Source organism: Manis pentadactyla (genome assembly GCF_030020395.1).
Source record: "Manis pentadactyla isolate mManPen7 chromosome 15 unlocalized genomic scaffold, mManPen7.hap1 SUPER_15_unloc_1, whole genome shotgun sequence".
Classification (NCBI taxonomy): domain Eukaryota; kingdom Metazoa; phylum Chordata; class Mammalia; order Pholidota; family Manidae; genus Manis; species Manis pentadactyla.
In genome coordinates this window covers 771,252-788,366 of record NW_026644588.1, presented here as the reverse complement: position 1 = coordinate 788,366, position 17,115 = coordinate 771,252, and the positions used below count along the sequence as shown (strand labels likewise).

General features: G+C 46.6%; 1 protein-coding gene across 1 annotated transcript; it reads left to right on the top strand.

Annotated features, from left to right (window-relative positions):
• The first annotated feature begins 7,436 nt into the window (after window positions 1-7,436).
• Window positions 7,437-15,606, top strand: LOC118920176 (zinc finger protein 154-like). The gene is made up of 4 exons (XM_057496508.1): window positions 7,437-7,692; window positions 7,999-8,181; window positions 10,461-10,587; window positions 11,855-15,606. The coding sequence occupies exons 1-4, from the start codon at window positions 7,660-7,662 to the stop codon at window positions 13,225-13,227; spliced, it is 1,716 nt and encodes a 571-aa protein (XP_057352491.1). The 5' UTR covers window positions 7,437-7,659; the 3' UTR covers window positions 13,228-15,606.
• The last annotated feature ends 1,509 nt before the right edge of the window (window positions 15,607-17,115 follow it).

The following is a 17,115-nucleotide window of genomic DNA, read 5'->3' as shown; positions in this document are numbered from 1 at the left end:
CCTCCCCACCCCACCTCAGGGGCAGACCAGGCACCGGCCTTCCAACAGAAGACGTGTTTAGGTCTGTCCACCCCTCTGTCCCCCAGCTTCTCCATCTGTTGCTGCTCCATTCACACTGCTGTGAGGAGCTGCACCTTCACCAGGCAGGTGATACATGTACCAGTGAGACCGTGTGCTGAGCCCTGGGCCATCAAGTAACATCTCCTAATGCCCCCCAATGGGCATGCAGTGCCTTGCCTGAAAACACGCTTCCCTCCTGTGAATACCATCCTCAGGGACAGCAGTGCCACACCCCGGTACCCCCAGGGTCATCACTGCCACCCCAGAAACATCACTGGCCCTCCCTGCCCCAGTGATCGTCCCCAAATCCTGTGGGTCCCCTAATCTTGCTTCAGGGTGCCCCCTCCAGTCAGGGTCCCAGCCCTCGGCTGGCACCCAGTAATCCCAGCCACTCTTGTGGACACCGAGAGACCTGCTGAGGGACTTGAAGCAGCCGAAGGCTCTTCCTCTCGCCTCAGCAGGTGACGGAGCCCTGAGTGCCCCTCCCAGCCCTCCAGGTAAAATGCAACCCCATGACCGTGACTGCTAAGCCCTGAGAACGTGCCCTCTCCTGAGGAACAGACCAGCCGTTCCCCGAATGGGCTGGATGAGGTCTGGCCCCTCCTGTAAATCACATCCATCGCATGGGCCACGACAGCACCTCACACCTGGCACACTGTCACCAGTGTGTGTATGAAGCGTCCCAGGCTGTGCTGAAGAGTGTCAGTATCACAGTTTTCACACAGGCCCCAGGGTATGTATGTGTGTGCAAGTCACAGTAGATACCTGAGATGTTCGTTTCAAGGCTGTGCTGCTGCGTGCTGGCAAAACACAGTGTTTATTTCCAGGCATGTCAAAAATTCCTTGTATTTAGGAAGGATCTTGAACTTGACTAATACAAAATCAGAATGATTCTCCCTGTTGAAAATGGCAAAAGAGATTTCCTTTCCTTCCTGTGGGGAAAATGGAACTTTCTGACTAGGATTTCCACCTGGCCTTAATAGCACCCATTGTGTATATAATAATAGGTTTGCACTTTTATGGGATGTTTACTGGCGACAGAGCTGCTGGTCCATCACGGGAGTACCTGCCCGGGGGAGGGGTAGAGAAGAAACACCCATTCTCCCCTCCGCTTGTGTTCCTGGTATGTTATTGTGCGGGCATCCCCCAGTCGCAGTGCACCAGCCCGCAGAGCTGCTCCTGGCGCACAGGAGCAGGGAGCTGAGCTGCCGGAAGAGCCGTGGGAGGGCTGCGGAGCCCAGGTGCTCCCGGAGAGCTAGGCTCGAGCCGAGAGCAGGCAGTCGGTGCACCGCGGGGGGGAGCAGGGAATGCGGAGAAACAGGCCTGCTTCCTGCAGAATTAAGCTTGTGCTAGGGAACAGAACCTGTAGCCGACCCGGGGAGCACTTCTGAGCCAGCCACGTGTACCCAGCTGCCTGTGACCACACAATGAACGTGGTAACCCAGTTCACCTCCAAATTTTTGCCCTTGGCTTTATTTGTTCAGTCTGACCAAATTCACAGAAAAGGTGTTCTGGGCAGGAAAGCCCTTCCTCCCGGAGCTACATTTCCCTTTTCTTAGAACATGTACCTCAGAAAACATCTAAGTACTTTCTCATCTTTTTAAAATATATGCCTTTGAAGACTAAATAGGCATTTTTGTCAGCTGGCCTTTTTTTCTTCTTCAGCTTTAAGACCCAGGAAGGTCTCAGGAACCTGAGAGCCATCTTTTAAGTTGCAAACATCTGGAAAGTCATCTTTTTTTGAAGTGTAAATCTCAGCAAGAAAGCAGTATGTTTCAGGTTGTGTCTGCGTGGGCTGTGTAGGGGAGTGAGAGGTTTCTCTGTCTTTGCAGATGACCTGTCATGCACACCCCACTCTGACTTGATGCTTATTCAGTGGTAGAGTGTTTTCTTTCTCCACTACCTCTGTGGAGACAGTTTCTGGGTTGGGAGAGACTGTTTCCCCAGAAGTCGCCATCACATGCCTGTCTGCAGGGACCAAACCTCCTCACACTCTCGTCACCCGCTGGGGTGCTGGGCTAAGGGAAGGGTGACCAGTCAAGCCGTATCAGAGACTCAGTCAGTCACATGTAAAATGTAGCAACTTCTAGTGAACAAATGCCTCAGCAACAAATAATAAAAAAAGATAAATGGAACCCATAGGTGAAGGGATTTTTGAGACACAGATAGTGAAAACTGTCAGAACACATTTTCGATCCTGATTGCAATAGACATGTCCTAAGAAACACATCTTTTGAGACAACTGAGTCTCAGTATATTTAAAAATATATTTATTTTGTGTGAGAGTTGTAAGGCAGTATGAAGGAGCCCTCACGTTTTAAAAAATGCATTTTGAGAAGATTATGCATTCTATGGTACGATGCTGATGCTGGTGTTGGGGAGCATGGTGTGTTTTCCTCGGACCTTGTCCCCGCTGCAACGAAGAATTGAAGGGCAGAGACACCGTAGTGAAGCAGAGTAAAAATTTTATTTAAAATCACTTAAAGAGAGAAAAAGTGCTGGTGACCTCAGGGAAGAGAGGAACCCTGAAAAGTTTGTTTTATTTAAAAAAAAACAAGTGCACACTTGGAGAGAGGGGGGTGTGAGCTGCCTCATGGAAGAGGTGCTGAAAGGGTGAGATAAAGTCTTAAGGCTATGCGCTTAGAAAGTGCTGGCGACCTCGGAGACAGGAGCGCGCCTAAGGGTTTAGGGCCTGGGGCTTTTTATAGGTGGTTGAAGATTTTCAGGAATGTGACAAAAGGCAGGTATGGACTAAATTGTCCCAGAATGTTCATCTTTGTTAAGACATGAAGTTTCTTCTTTCAACTTAACACAAGAAATGTTGTGCTTTGATTCCTTTCCAGGATGCCAGTTTCTGTCCAGAAGCGTATCAACCAAGACTGTCTGCCCTGCCTCTAAGGTGGGCTGAGTTATTGTTTGTTTGACTAAAATACTGTTTTAGCTTTAAGATAGAATTCTTCCTGAATAAGCTGGGCCTTTGAGCAGGTGCTAAAGTAAATCTTACAATGGTATGTGCTAATGAACACAGTGAGAACATAGGCTAGGCTGAGATAGGTTTCTTTATCTGGGGAGTATTCAAACTTCTAGGCCAAGTTGCTCCTGGCCTTCTGAGCTTTCTATTTTTAACTGGTTAACTAGAAGGGATTTTACTGGCCATATTCTCTTTCCACCCGACTCATATCTGTTTTCCTGCCTAAAATTCCCCCCTCAAGCAGCTGGGACCCAAATCACTGAGGTGAGGGCGACGACAGCTCTGGCTGCTTCCTGCTAGTGAGGGACGGTGTGGTTATCTGGGTCCCCCTGCTTGCTGGCTGTCAGAATGGTGATTAGGACAGGAAGGGTGCCCACCTAGGACACTCAGGAAGTTGACTGACTCACCAGTTGGTAAAGAGCTTGAATCTTCATGACAACAGGACTTATTTCTTTCAGACTACAGTCCCTTGAGATTAAAGTTTAGTTAAGAGATTTAGTTACACAGTTGGGCTAGTAAAACATTAGTAGGAGTCCAGCAAAGGGTAATAGCCAGGATGCCCAGTTCTAAAACTGGGACTGAATTCCTTATGATTCTGAGAGCCTCTGATGAATCTGAGAGACTTGATTAGCTAGTTTCTTCACTGCTTGTCAGAGACAGAGGTTGAAATCCTTGTCTGAGCAACTAGGAATAGTAAAACTCTTAACTGAGATGGGAGAAAATTGGAAACATTTGGAGAGTCATAGACAGATATTAGAGGAATTTAGGATCTAGTCCATGTCCCAATGACTAGTATTAGAATTTAGTACAGATAAGACTGCATTATTGAAACAGTACTTTCTAAAGTCACCCTTGTTTTTAGTAGAGGTAACTCAATTAAGAAAATGTTTAGCTTTAGAACACTTGGCTTGATTATTTACATAGTGCAGGAAGAAGATCAGTTGATCACATAGCCTTTTTAAAATGTGCTTTGCTGGAACTTTTCATAAGGAATTTCAGATTGAGTTTTTAAAGGCCTGTTGAGGCCAGGAAAGCCAAGCCAGACTTGCCATCAGGTTGTGCCTGCAGTACCTGTAGATTTGGGTGAATTCCTCTTTCTTGAGGTTCCCAAGACATTCTGAGGTTCCTGCACCTGCCAGGAGGTGACCTTCCTTACTCACCTGGTACAGCTGCTGGAAACCCTGTAAAGCAAGTGTAAGTCCAGGGAAAGGAAATCCTGGGGCAAAATACCTCTAAAAACCGAAATCAGTCAAAGGGAGAAATAAAGTTTAAAATCTGTTTATTGCTTACAAACTGCAGTCCGGGGCTGGTTCTCTCTTTCCTGCTCCAGCAGAAGCAAAACTGGCCCTCCCCTCATCTCTCAGGTACAGATAAGCCCTCCTTGCCCAGGTAATCACCCACTGATACAGAGATGAGCTTCTCTCCACCCCTAAGGATATGCAAATGTACTAAAGCCAGGCGAGATATTCTGGAAATATACAATTTTACCCACAGCAAGGTATTAGGCCAGTTCTTCCAAGGGACTTTCTTGGCTCCATAAAGTCGATCTTAGTTCCTTAAAGCTGTCTGGTCATATTGAGTCTATGCACACATCTCAAATATGACATTCCAGTCAATGCCTTGGTGATATAACCAGCATTTTCAATTGGTCCTGTCCCAAGGAGAGCAGATTCTTATTGAACTTATGCAAATAAGAATATTGCCATAAAATATGAAAACAGTCATTGAGAGTTTCTAAATTTTGAAAGGATCAGGTAGAGAAAGATAAATGTTTCAATTCTGCTTTAAAGGTATAATTTACTAAACTGCTGTAAACTAGCTTAAGAGAAAAAGGTTAAAACAGACACTTCTTCTCTTTAAGAGATCAGCAACGTTTGAAACAAAATGTCATAAAAATTAAAATTATCCTCTTTAGTTTACCTAATTCTAGGTAATTAATTCTAGCTTTGCTTGAATCTAGGTTTTTTACTAGTTCTGGAATAAAATAGCAATTTTAGGCAGCATATAGATGGGTCTTGTTTTTTTATCCATTCTGTAACTCTATGTCTTCATTGCTTCATTCAGTCCATTTACATTTAGGGTGATTATCGTTAGATATGTACTTACTGCCATTGCAGGTTTGTAACTCTGGGGGGTAAATCCCAGGGCAAAATACCTCTAAAACTGAAATCAGTCAAAGGGAGAAATAAAGTTAAGAAACACTTTTATTTCTAATCTTGCTGGGTAGATAATCTTGCCAAATATTTTTGGTTGTAAGCCCTTCTGTTTCATTGCATTAAATATATCACACCACTCCTTCTGGCCTGTAAGGTTTCTGCTGAGAAATATGATGATAGCCTGATGGGTTTTCCTTTGTAGGTGATCTTTTTTCTCTCTCTGGATTCTTTTAATACTCTGTCCTTGTCCTTGATCTTTGCCATTTTAATTATTATATGTTTTGGTGCTGTCTTCCTAAGGTCAGGAGATCTCTGCACTTCCATGGCCTGAGAGACTGTTTTCTTCCTTTCAGAAGAAAAGATTGGTGAAGTTTTCAGCAATTATTTCCTCAGAGTCTCTATCCCTTTTTCTCTTCTTCTCATACCCCTATAATACAAATATTGTTCCATTTGGATTGGTCACAGAGTTCTGTTATTATTCTTTCTTTTATTCTCTCTGTGCCTCAGCTTCTTTGTATTCCTGTTCTCTAATTTCTATTTCATTTATTGTCCCCTTTACCTCATCTAATCTGCTTTCAAATCCCTCCATTGTATGTTTCATCTCATATACTTTATTTTTCAAAGCTTCTCTTTCTTGAAGTCCTCCTTGAGTTCTTGAATATTTTTCCATAGCCCCATGAGCATGTTGATTTTTATTTTGAAATCCTTATCAAGAAGATTGTTGATTTCAGTTTCACTTAGCCCTCTTTCTGATGTTTGAGGGATTGTGATTTGAACAAGATTCTTTTGCTGTTTTGTATTTCTGATTACTATGGAATAATAACTTTGTGTATGTGGCGCCCTCTAGTGCCCAGAAGCTCTACTCTCTGGAGCTGCCCAGCACCTGGAGAGAAGGGGGTTGTAGGGCATAGCGATGGTGCCTGCAGGGAAGAAAGAGCTCTTTCCTGCTTCCCAGCTGCAGTGCCTGCCTCCACTGCCAGGGCCAGTGAGCCAAGTGTGCAGGGAGGAGCCACTGCTTTATGTCCCTGTAGCTGCCATAGGCAGGGCCGCCCTCTGGCTGGCCTGGTGCAAAGGCAGGGGCAGGAGGTTTGCGAACCAGTGCTGGCCGGAAGGAGCAGCAGGCTGTGTATCACAGTGGGGGGTGGGGGGGCTCAGCCCTGCGTTGCCAGCCTGGGGGATGGAGCACTTGAAGCTCCTGGAAGTTCCTCATGCACTGGGCTGAGTGTGCTGGGATGGTTTTGTCCACCTGTCCTTTCTCCTGAGCAGCAAGCTCTGTGTAATCCTTGCCCCTTCAGCACCCCTGTTGCTGCTAGGAAGTCTCTCAAAGTGCCTCTTCTTCCCTTGCTGCGGAGCAGCCTGCCGTGGGCACCTGTCTCCGCAAGCGGCTGGAATCTCAATCCCTCCCAGTATTCCATCTGACGGCTTTATTTTTAAAGTTAACATGCACAGACACACTGAACTGGCATGAATGCATTTGAATTGAAATAAGGTAAGTGTAACTCTGAGAAGAAGAAATCCTGGGGCAAAATACCTCTAAAACCGAAATCAAAGGGAGAAATAAAGTTTAAAACCCGTTCATTGCTGACAAACTGCAGTCCAGGGCCATCTCTTTCCTGCTCTGCAGAAGCAAGCAAGACCTCCCCGCAACCGCTCAGGTTCAGATAAGCCCTCGATCGCCCAGGTAATTACCCACTGATAGGGAGATGAACTACTTCGCTCCACCCCTGAGGAACACCTGTTGATACGCAGATGAACTAAAGCCAGGTGGGATATTCTGGAAATAGTACAATTTTACCCACAATAAGTTTATCAGTTTCCGCTAACAGTGATAAACTTATTGTGGGTAAAATTTGTATCTGAATGACTTTGTGGAATGATGTATTTAGTTGGATTCATAACCTTTGTAAGCATCTGAACTAATATTTTTAGCTTCTGGGATAGTATGATCTTCAGCGAGTCTGAAATAGTATGTCTTCAAACACTTGGGCGATGAGGTGCAGGCAGCACAGCTCAGAAATATGATCATATCCCTTTAAAGATGGGGGGATGGGAGGGAGAGCGCACCTGGATATACTATTTCCAACGCCCCTTCCTGCCCAGACTGCCTGGCCTTTTCAAGCCGGAAATGCCTGGCTACCGGTCTGTGGCTGTTTGGCGACGACATTACCCGGAACAGTAGGAGTCGAGCGACAGCGTCGCTAGCCAATGAGCGCTTAGAAAAGAGGAAGGTGTCCGTGAGACACAGCGGGGCGGGACTTCCGGCTTCCTCCGCCGTTGTTCCGGTTGTTGAGCCTCTGGTAAGAGGTCCGGTAATTTTGCGTGGAAACAAAGGTACCGGAGCGGGCGCGAGAGGAGACGCTGTCTTCACGGGAAAGAGGCGGGGCTGAGGCCGAGCGACGCCGCCTGGGGGCCCCGGGATCGGTACCGCCGCCTCTCCCGCCGCGCCCGGCGCCGCGGTTCCCACAGAGTCCGATGGCGGCGGCCGCGCTCAGCAGCCCGGCCCAGGTATCTGCCCGTCCCCGGGCCTCCCGCCCTCACCCACCCACCCGCGGGCCCCGGCCCGGGACGGAGAGGCGCTCGTGGGCGGGGCCCGTGTCCTGAGCGCCGGGTGGCGGCGCAGGGGGCCGGTTACGGGCGGGAGGCGACCTGGGGAAAGGCTGAGCCCCCAGGCACAGGGATTAGGCCGCCAGCCCGAGGCCCCGTCGTAAGCGCCAGGCGGGTGTGTAGGGAGGCCCGAGCCCACCCGGCCTGCTAGACTGACCTTTCTCCTCGTGTCCCGTGGCTCCACAAACGCCCGCGGAACCAACACAGCCAAGTGGAAGGCGTTCCAGCCCCTCCCCGGCCCAGATCCCCGCTCGTATGGTCTCGGGATTGTGCCCTGCAACTCGGAAGTTCCGTCCCCCCAGTTTTGGTTCTGGAGACCCCGCAGGAACCCCAAGTCCGTGCGTGGAGTCACATGCAGGTGATTCCGCTTCTGCCAAGGAAAATAAACAGGTAAGGAAGCTGATCCCAGGGACCGGTGGCACGGTGCGCACGCGCGTCGAGGGTGCCGGAGCTCAGCGGTCTCCTTTCAAGTGGGAACGAAGAGCAGGAAGACGGGAATTATGACCGGGTGGCTGCTGAGAAGTTCGGTTTCTGTTTTGGTAATGAGAGGTTTGGGTCGGAGGAGGGAGGTGGTACTCCCGAAGTGCGGTTAGGCACCGTCTGACTGTAGCAGGAAGCACACCTGGGTGGGGCTGGGGGCCGATGAAGGGCGTGACGGTGGGGTGGGGGCCGCTGCCGGAGTTCAGGTGGGAGTTGATGGATCGGAGTTGTGGTGCAGTAGCTGTGGTTGGAGTCTGCATGTGTGTGTTTAAAAGCGACTCTATTTCTAGTATGGACAGTGAGGGGGGGGTGAAACAGAGGATTCAGGGATATTCTTAAGGCTTTTCTTCGTAGCAGCTGTGGGAAGCTCCCTTAACTAAGATCAGGAAGTTGGTAGTCGGAGTAATATTCACAGAAATATCAAGAGCTTCTGAGATGTTTCAGAGCGCACAAGTGGAGGCGGTCAGTGAGCAGGGGACGCACCCGTGTAGAACTCTGGGAACGGTTTCAGGATGGAGGCATCTAAAATCTCGTGGCTGCTGTGTGGGCCCAGGGGAATGAGTCGTGGGTTGCACTTAGGAGGGAGTCTTCTGGTCATGGCGGTAACGCCATTAGGGAGCCAGGAAGAGGAGGAGGTTAGGGTACCTTGACTGGATCTTCTCCTTGGATGTCTGGGTGATGGTGCTGAGCTACACAAACAGGTGAGGGACGTACGTGGCTGTGAAGAGAGCGTGTCAGGGACCGGATAGGCGGGCAGGAGGCCAGGGTTTCCCGTGGAAGAGTAGGCATGGGGTGGGGATGGGAGAAGCCAAGGAGTAACTGAGGCTTGAAGGCACTCAGGCTTGACCTGGAGCTTATTTATTCTGTGAATGCCACCAGGACTTTGTGAGGACTTTGTTGGGGCCTGGCTTGTTTCACTCAGCCTGGAGAACAAAGTCATCTCTGGCCTGCAGTCACCTGTGAGTCACTAGGCCTGGGGTGGGCCCTGAATGAGTGTCAGGCGGTCAGAGGAAGTTGGCAGTTGTTGAGGGGACATCAAGTACAGCACAGTTGGAAGAGGACCGTGGGTGTCTGAGATCCACATGTGGTACTATGTGGCTGTCTGAGGCAAGGAATGGAGCCCTGCAGGGAGGCTTTCTTAGGGGATTTGGGGTTGCCACTGCTCGTAGGAACCACAGTAGGTGTAGGGTAGCATTGGATCCTATCTGTGTATGCCAAGCACACCCTGGCTGCTGTCACCCATTTGTGGTGTAAAGCCTGATTGTTAAGGCCCAGTATTATTTACTGCCGTTATGCCTAGTGAAAGCTGGAGGGACTCAGGTGGCCAGAGTGCAAGGTCTCCACCCAATTCTGCTGCTGCTGAGGTCTCCTGCTCACAGCCATTTCGTCAAAGGGACCAGGTGCAGGTCCTGCTCATCCGTTTGTGTGGGTTTCAGTTCCCTGCCTGCCCAAGGAGTTATTCACATGGGCCAATCACATCCTCTCTGAGGAACCGATAAGTACCCTCTACCCTCTTGATCCTATAAAGCTTGCATCCAGCAGCTCCTGGTGGTTCACTCTTTTTCAGGGTGCAATCCCCATTTGACCCTGTATGGGCTGTGGCATTCTCCTCTCCTAGGCTAGGAATATGTGTGATTAATGAACTGCTGTCTGTCTCCTCTGCACAGACCAGGTGTCATGTGTTTGCCCATCCCTATAACCCTAAGATGGGAATCCCATCCTCACTAGTGGGGTGAACAGGAGGTGATTAAAATGAAGTGACATGTGAGAAGTCAGGTAGAGTCCTGTGGTGTGGGATGGTGAGATGGTGGTGATCATAGAAAGTGGCTGTGGAATCTAGTCTCAAGAATTCTGCATACGCCTCATGTCCCCAGGGCCCTGGCATTGAGATTTACATGACCTTGGCCACACCAGTGGAATAGCCTGGCATGAGTGGGTGGATCCATACTGGTCCACAGCTTAGATACCTACTTGTTGGTCTGCCTCTTGCTGACAGCTGGGCCCTGTGGTCAGTGGGCCCATAAGAAGACAGTGGCACCAGTGAGAGACACAGGCACTAGGGCCTGGTTTCTCCTTTGAGTTGGGGAGATTGGGAGGAGGGTAGGCATTGGGTAGGTGTGTTGGGGAAGGGATTGTGGGTTCTCAGGAGAGGGGCTTTTTTGTGGTTTCATTTGTCTCCATCATGCTAGGGCAGGGTGACCTTTGAAGATGTGGCTGTGTACTTCTCCTGGGAGGAGTGGGATCTCCTTGATGAGCTTCAGAGATGCCTGTACCAGGATGTGATGCTTGAAAACTTGGCACTTACAACCTCCTTGGGTAAGACCCTCACACCCACCCCATGCCTATAGCTAGTCTCTGCCCTTCCCTTTTCCCAGGAGCAGTCCTCACATCAGGACCCTGGACTGCACTTCCTTTCCCAGTTCCCTGTTAGGTGCTGTGGTTGGTTGGGCTGAGATATGTGCCCCGCCCTCTACTCCCTTGACCAGCCCCATCACCAGCTCCCTTGCTGACTTGCAGGGAGGTAGGTAGGGTCAGGAGTCTTGCAGTGAGCCTAACGATAACCTCTTTCCTTGCCTTCTTCCTGACTGCATAATTTTGTCCAGCTACAGGTTCAACTTCCACGAGCTAGCGTTTCCTCACACCTGCCCATGCCAGGATTACTGACATGGTTACTACATACCTGGAGCGTGGGTTACCCTTGCCAGACCCTCTTCTGGGGTTTGTGTAATAGTTAGCTAGCTTTGTCATGAGCTATTCTGCTGACTTGTTCTGGGCTAGTGTTGGCCACTTGTCCATCCTGTCTTCCCCTTAGTAGTTGTATCGTCAGGGTGCCATTTATTTGCTCATAGAAGTGTGGGGTTGTGTTGAGAGCTGATGGTGGTCACATGATGTGCACAGCAAGATGGCTCAGAGGGAGCCTGGCCCTTCACAGTGGTGCCTGGGAGTCAACATGATGTCAGTGCTGTGTTCAAGTTATACCACAACCCGTTCTGTTTGACTAGTGTGTTGGTGCAGTGGCCACACCTCTTTTCTTTCATTTCCCCTTCCTGAAACTTTGCCTGTTTGTCAACTTTTAGTTGTCACTTTAATTCCCACCTCATATCTTTTGACTGTGTCCCACCCGTTTTTCTCACCGCTCCGTCTGCAGTGCTTTCTGCATTGGCTCCTATGTATGGTGTCATGAAGTGTGCGTATATTCTTAAATAGCTCCTGAAAAACTACCTGCCTTGTTATAGTCGTATTTTCTTGAGTCTTGACACCCCTTTCTGCTTAGCATTCATGTGTTATCAGCAGACAAGTTCTTTTCAAAAGTAGTTTGGAAAGGAATGAATCATAGACTCTGGAATCACAGGCTTCTCTCTGCATCACACTCTGTTGTATCCTTCATCTTACAGGCATTTCACGTTCTGTGCTGTCTATAGCCTAGTACTGCTGAGCAGCCCCACCTCATCCTGAGTTGACTCCCGGGCCCTGCAGACAGTCCCATGGACTGGTTCCTGGGTTTGTTAGACACACAATTGTGTAGTAGCTGCCCCCTCCCACCAAAGTCAGCATGCATCTCACTAGCATTTCTTGCTTTCAGGTTGCTGGCATAGAGTAGAAGATGAAGAGGCCCCTTCTGGGCCGTGTGTATCTGTACAAGGAGTGTCACAGGTCAGGATTCCCAAGGCAGGTGTGTATCCCAAGAAGACCTGTCCCTGTGAGATGTGTGGCCCAGACTTGAGAGACATTTTGCCCTTGACTGAACACCAGGTGACACATTGTGGGCAGAATCTGTACAAGATGGGGGCATGTGAGAGACAGTTGCATTTAAGGGCAAAACTTCAGCATCAGGAGCAGCACATTGAAGAGACATGCTTCAGAAGCCACATGAGCAGAGCCTGCAAGTTCCATATGTTAGGGAGGCCCTTTTCCTGTGGGGAGGTGAGGGACTTCCAAGACAGCTCGGAATTCCTCCAGCATCAGGCCACACACAGCAGGGAGAAGTCAACCAGGAGAACTGAGCGTGGGGTAGGTGTTTATGGAGAAGAGAGTCACTGCAACTCAGTAGAATTCATGAAAGACCTGAGTTGCAAACGCACACTGGTTCAGCGCCAGAGAGTCCTCACCAGAGAAAGATGCTACATGTGCAGAGAATGTGGGAAATCTTTCAGCAAAAGCTACAGCCTCAATGACCATTGGAGAGTTCACACTGGGGAGAAACCTTATGAATGTGGGGAATGTGGGAAATCCTTTAGGCAAAGCTCTAGCCTCATTCAACACCGGAGAGTTCACACTGGAGCAAGGCCTCACGAGTGTGAAGAGTGTGGAAAATTATTTAGTAACAAGTCCAATCTCATTAAACATCGGAGAATTCACACTGGAGAAAGGCCATATGAGTGCAGTGAATGTGGGAAATCTTTTAGTGAAAGCTCTGCGCTCCTCCAGCACCGGAGTGTTCACACTGGAGAAAGGCCTTATGAGTGCAGTGAATGTGGGAAATTCTTTACCTACCACTCCAGTCTCATAAAACACCAGAGAGTTCACTCTGGATCAAGGCCCTACAAATGCAGTGAATGTGGAAAATCCTTTACTCAAAACTCCAGCCTCATTGAACACCGTCGAGTTCACAGTGGAGAAAGGCCCTACAAGTGCAGTGAATGTGGGAAGTCTTTTAGCCAAAGCTCTGCACTTCTTCAACATCGGCGAGTTCACACTGGAGAAAGGCCCTATGAGTGTAGTGTATGTGGTAAATTCTTTACTTACAGCTCCAGTCTCTTAAAACACCAGAGAGTACATACTGGATCTAGGCCTTATGAGTGCAGTGAATGTGGGAAATCCTTTACTCAAAACTCCAGCCTCATTAAACACAGGAGAATTCACACAGGAGAAAGGCCCTATGAGTGCAGTGAATGTGGGAAATCTTTTAGCCACAGCTCTAGCCTCATAAAACACCGAAGAGTTCACACTGGATAAAGGCTTTATGCTTGCAATGAATTCAGGAAATTGTTTAGCCATAGTTCCAACTTCAGTGACTAGTACTGTTCACACTTTATGAGTGAAATTATGAAGTCTTTATGACTATGAAATTAAACTCCAGAATTCACAGTGGAGAAACGCCTTACAGGTGCAGTGAATGGGAGAAAGCCTTCAGCCAAAGGACTTACCACATTGGATACCGTGCTCTCAAATGGGAGATCTATTAAATGTGCAGGTATATGCTATTTCTGTATGCAAAAACACCGAAGATCCCTTGGGAAGGTGCCGTTTGCCTATATTGAACTTCATACATCCAAATACCAGGTATGTGGGAATTGCATCATACTTTTTAACCAGTCCAGGTGCCAGATCGATGTCACCAGCAATTGAGTGGCAGAAGTCACGTCATGTATACACCTGGCAGGTGCCCACAGTGTGCATTTCAGCTATCCCAGTGCTTTTGGGGAGGGAAACGCCAGTGTTCTCCCATTTACAGGACGATTCATGGGCAGCCAGGGCACTTTTCCTGTTTGTTGCTCTCTGATGGGTTGGGTCGTGCACCTTTCCCTGTTTTGGCTTAGAAGATTCTGTTGGTGATTGGAGAAGATGGACTCCATTCTTCAGGGATATTGTTAGTCTCGTGATACTCTAGTGATGGAATTTTCCAGCCTCAAAATCACCAACCTGGGAACAGTATGCCTCCCATGCTTGTGTGTGTACAGTAATAAAGGTCTTAGTGTTTAAGACATCCTTTTAATCTTGGCAGTTCTATTCATTCCATGGGTGGCTTGAAGTGAACTGGGTTTTCTAGCATGAAGGTGTGAGCAGCTGTGGCTGGGATCCCAGATTTTATGTCTCAGAGGAGACAGTGGGGTGGCAGAATAAACCTCTCCATTTTTGGCCTCGTTTACAATGCTGCTTAAAGCTTTCAAGGAAAGGCTGCAGGGCTCTGTGGTCCTAATTCGTAGTTGGATGCCGTGATGTGCTGTCAGCTAGAAGTTAACCCAGGCCGGGGCAGTTGGTTATTCTGACGGCCTTCAGTGCTTCTGAGAGCAACACGAACTTGTTCTCGTTCACGGGGGATCTGGCATCGTGTGCAGAACTGGTGAGAGAAATGTGTTCCCCGGTCCAGCAGCAGAGCCATGGGCCCTGATGGCCTGAATTCTGTAGGGTAACATGATTAGAATGTGTGTCTCTTAAAGGGGCATCCACATGGCTGTTAAGGATGAGCGGGTGCAGAAATTCTCAGGACCTCTGGCACTGTGTATCTTCTTAGCTGAGGGCCTTGTTAGAAAAAAGCCTCAAAGGTTTTTGGATTCCTGTGGCATCTCTTACCTAAGGCCATTGCTGGGCAGGCAGGAAAACAAGGATTGAGAGAAGGGAGCTCTCAGCTCAGCAGCGAGGCCTTTGTGACCCCACCGGTCTTTCTGTTGAAAGAAGTGGAAACAGCCTTTATTGCTCATCTGTTTTTGCTGCCACTGAGGAAGGTGCCCATCATGAGGAAAGAGATGGTAGAGCTGGTATGGTTGCCAAACCTGGTTTTCTATAAAATAGGAAATTGAACCATATTTTTAGTTTTAATAAGATATAGGTGACGTACAATAAACTCCATATTTAACCTGTCCAATTGGATAAGTCTTGCCATTCATATAAAACCATACAACTGTTAACAATCATAATGAGCCTTTCTATCACCCCCATGTTTACCTTGTATACTTAAATAATTTGGGTTCTCCAGGCAGCCATTTTTTACTTTTTATTATAATAAGTTAATGTGCATTTTCTAGAATTTTTCATGATTGAAATCACAGTGTTCAGTCTTTCTTTTTCTTGGGTCCCCTCATTTGACATTTCTTTTGAGATTCATTTACGGTGCTTATGTGAATAGTACATTCTTTTTATATTGTTGAGAAGAATATTCTGTTGATATACCACTATTTATTTATTCATGTTTATGGGTGTTTTTATTGTTTCCAGTTTGGACTGTTATAAATAAAACTGCAAAAATTGGATTTCTTAATGTTTATATGTTTTCTTTCTCATATGTTAATACCTTGAAGTGCAATACTACCTAGGTTAGACCATAGGCAAATGTTTAACTTTTTAAGAAACAACCAATTGTCATCTAAAATGATTGTCTCTTTTGTATTCCTACCAGCAGTATATGAGAATACCATTTCTCCCATAGCCTGGCTAACAGTGGATATTGTTAGTCTTTTTAAATTTTGATCATTATAGTAAATGGATAGCCGTATCTCACTGTGGTTTTAATTACATTTCCCTTATGTTACATGATATTGAGCATAACTGTTGTAAAAGAAATATGGGGGAAGGGAGAGCATGTTACAAACAGTATAAAATAATTGAAAAGTCAAATCTAAATTGTGCACATTTTAATGGACAAATGGCTTAGCGACTTCATTAAGTGAACAAGAATTTAAAGTTTAAAAGACTAGTAGGACTTACATAATAATTGCCTGAGGATTACAATCATCTGCATTAAAAATGAAAACAACTGACAAAATTCATCACTTATAACAACTTACCATAATTTTAGATACTTTGATTTTATGTGACAACCTTTATACTTTCTGAAGAGGTTAAGTGAAATGACATGATGTCTGGGATTATAAGTTAACTAAACCACTAAGTGTGCAGGGGTAGCCTAAACAAGAACCACCATAAAATTACAAATAATAACAGAATAATAATTTTCTAATAGTCTTTTCCATTTTCTGATACATTTGAAAATAGCCATTACAAAGGGCAGAGTATGTCATGTTATGAGGAATTTCATCTGGTGAGAGGGATAAATTAAAAAGGGTAGGAGGGAACTTTTAGTTTTAATTCTCTTAAGCATCTAAAAGGTCAAAATGTGTATTTTAGATATCATGAGCAGTTTAAGTCAATTATGCCTGAATTAAATTGATTTAAACAATCCAAAACTTATTACTTCCTAATCCTTATTTATTTATTTTTAAGACATTATTAAATGTGTGTGTGTCTGTGGCCATATTTCATATACTTGATCTGATATCCAAATACTACAAAGTTTTTGAGGGTGCTTTGTAGCTTTAAAATAGAATTGGCATTAACTGTAGAAAGTTGGAACTGGAAAAAGCTTTAGATACAAAATATCTTCTTTTGCAGATAAATTAGGGCCCAGGAAAAGGAAATGACTTGCACAGCTAATTAAGAGCAGGATTAGAAGTGAAACCCAGGCTTACTAACTCTTGGTCCAGCGTTCTGTCTTGTATATTTTTTATTCAAAGACCTTTTAGAGCTTTGAGCTTCATAGCAAAGTCAGAGGAAGGTAGAGATTTCCCCCACTCTTCCTGCCCCTATACTGCACTGCATCTGTCACCCACACTCCCCACAGAGGGGTACATTTGTCATAATCGATGAAGCTGTATTGACACATCACTATCACCCAGAGTCCATTGCTTATATTAGGGTTTACTCTTGGTGTTGCACATTCTGAGTTTGAATACATTTATAATGCTATGAAGCCACCATTTTAGTACCACATAGAGTAGTTTCACTGCCCTAAAATTTCTGTATTCAGTCTGCTCATCTCTTCCTTCCTCCCACTTTATCTGACTACCACTGATCTTTTTTCTATCTCCATGGTTTTACCTTTTGAGGAATGCCGTATAGTTGGAATCATACAGTATAGACTTTTCAAATTGTCTATTTTCACTTAGTAATATTCCGTTAAGTTTCCTCCATGTATTTTCATGGCTTGGTAGTGCATATCCTTTTAGAAATGTGTAATCCATTGTGTGGATATGTGACCATTTATCCATTCACCTACCAAAGGACATCTTGTTTGCTTCCAAGTTTTGGCAATTACAAAGGTGCTATAAGCAATCGTGCAGAGTTTTG

Bases quoted from the DNA above. Each gene is read 5' to 3' on its own strand.
- LOC118920176 (XM_057496508.1), top strand. From the start codon at position 7,660: ATGGCGGCGGCCGCGCTCAGCAGCCCGGCCCAG. The intron at 7,693-7,998 runs GTATCTGCCCGT...GAACCAACACAG, and splicing joins CGCTCAGCAGCCCGGCCCAG to CCAAGTGGAAGGCGTTCCAG. The intron at 10,588-11,854 runs GTAAGACCCTCA...TCTTGCTTTCAG, and splicing joins GGCACTTACAACCTCCTTGG to GTTGCTGGCATAGAGTAGAA.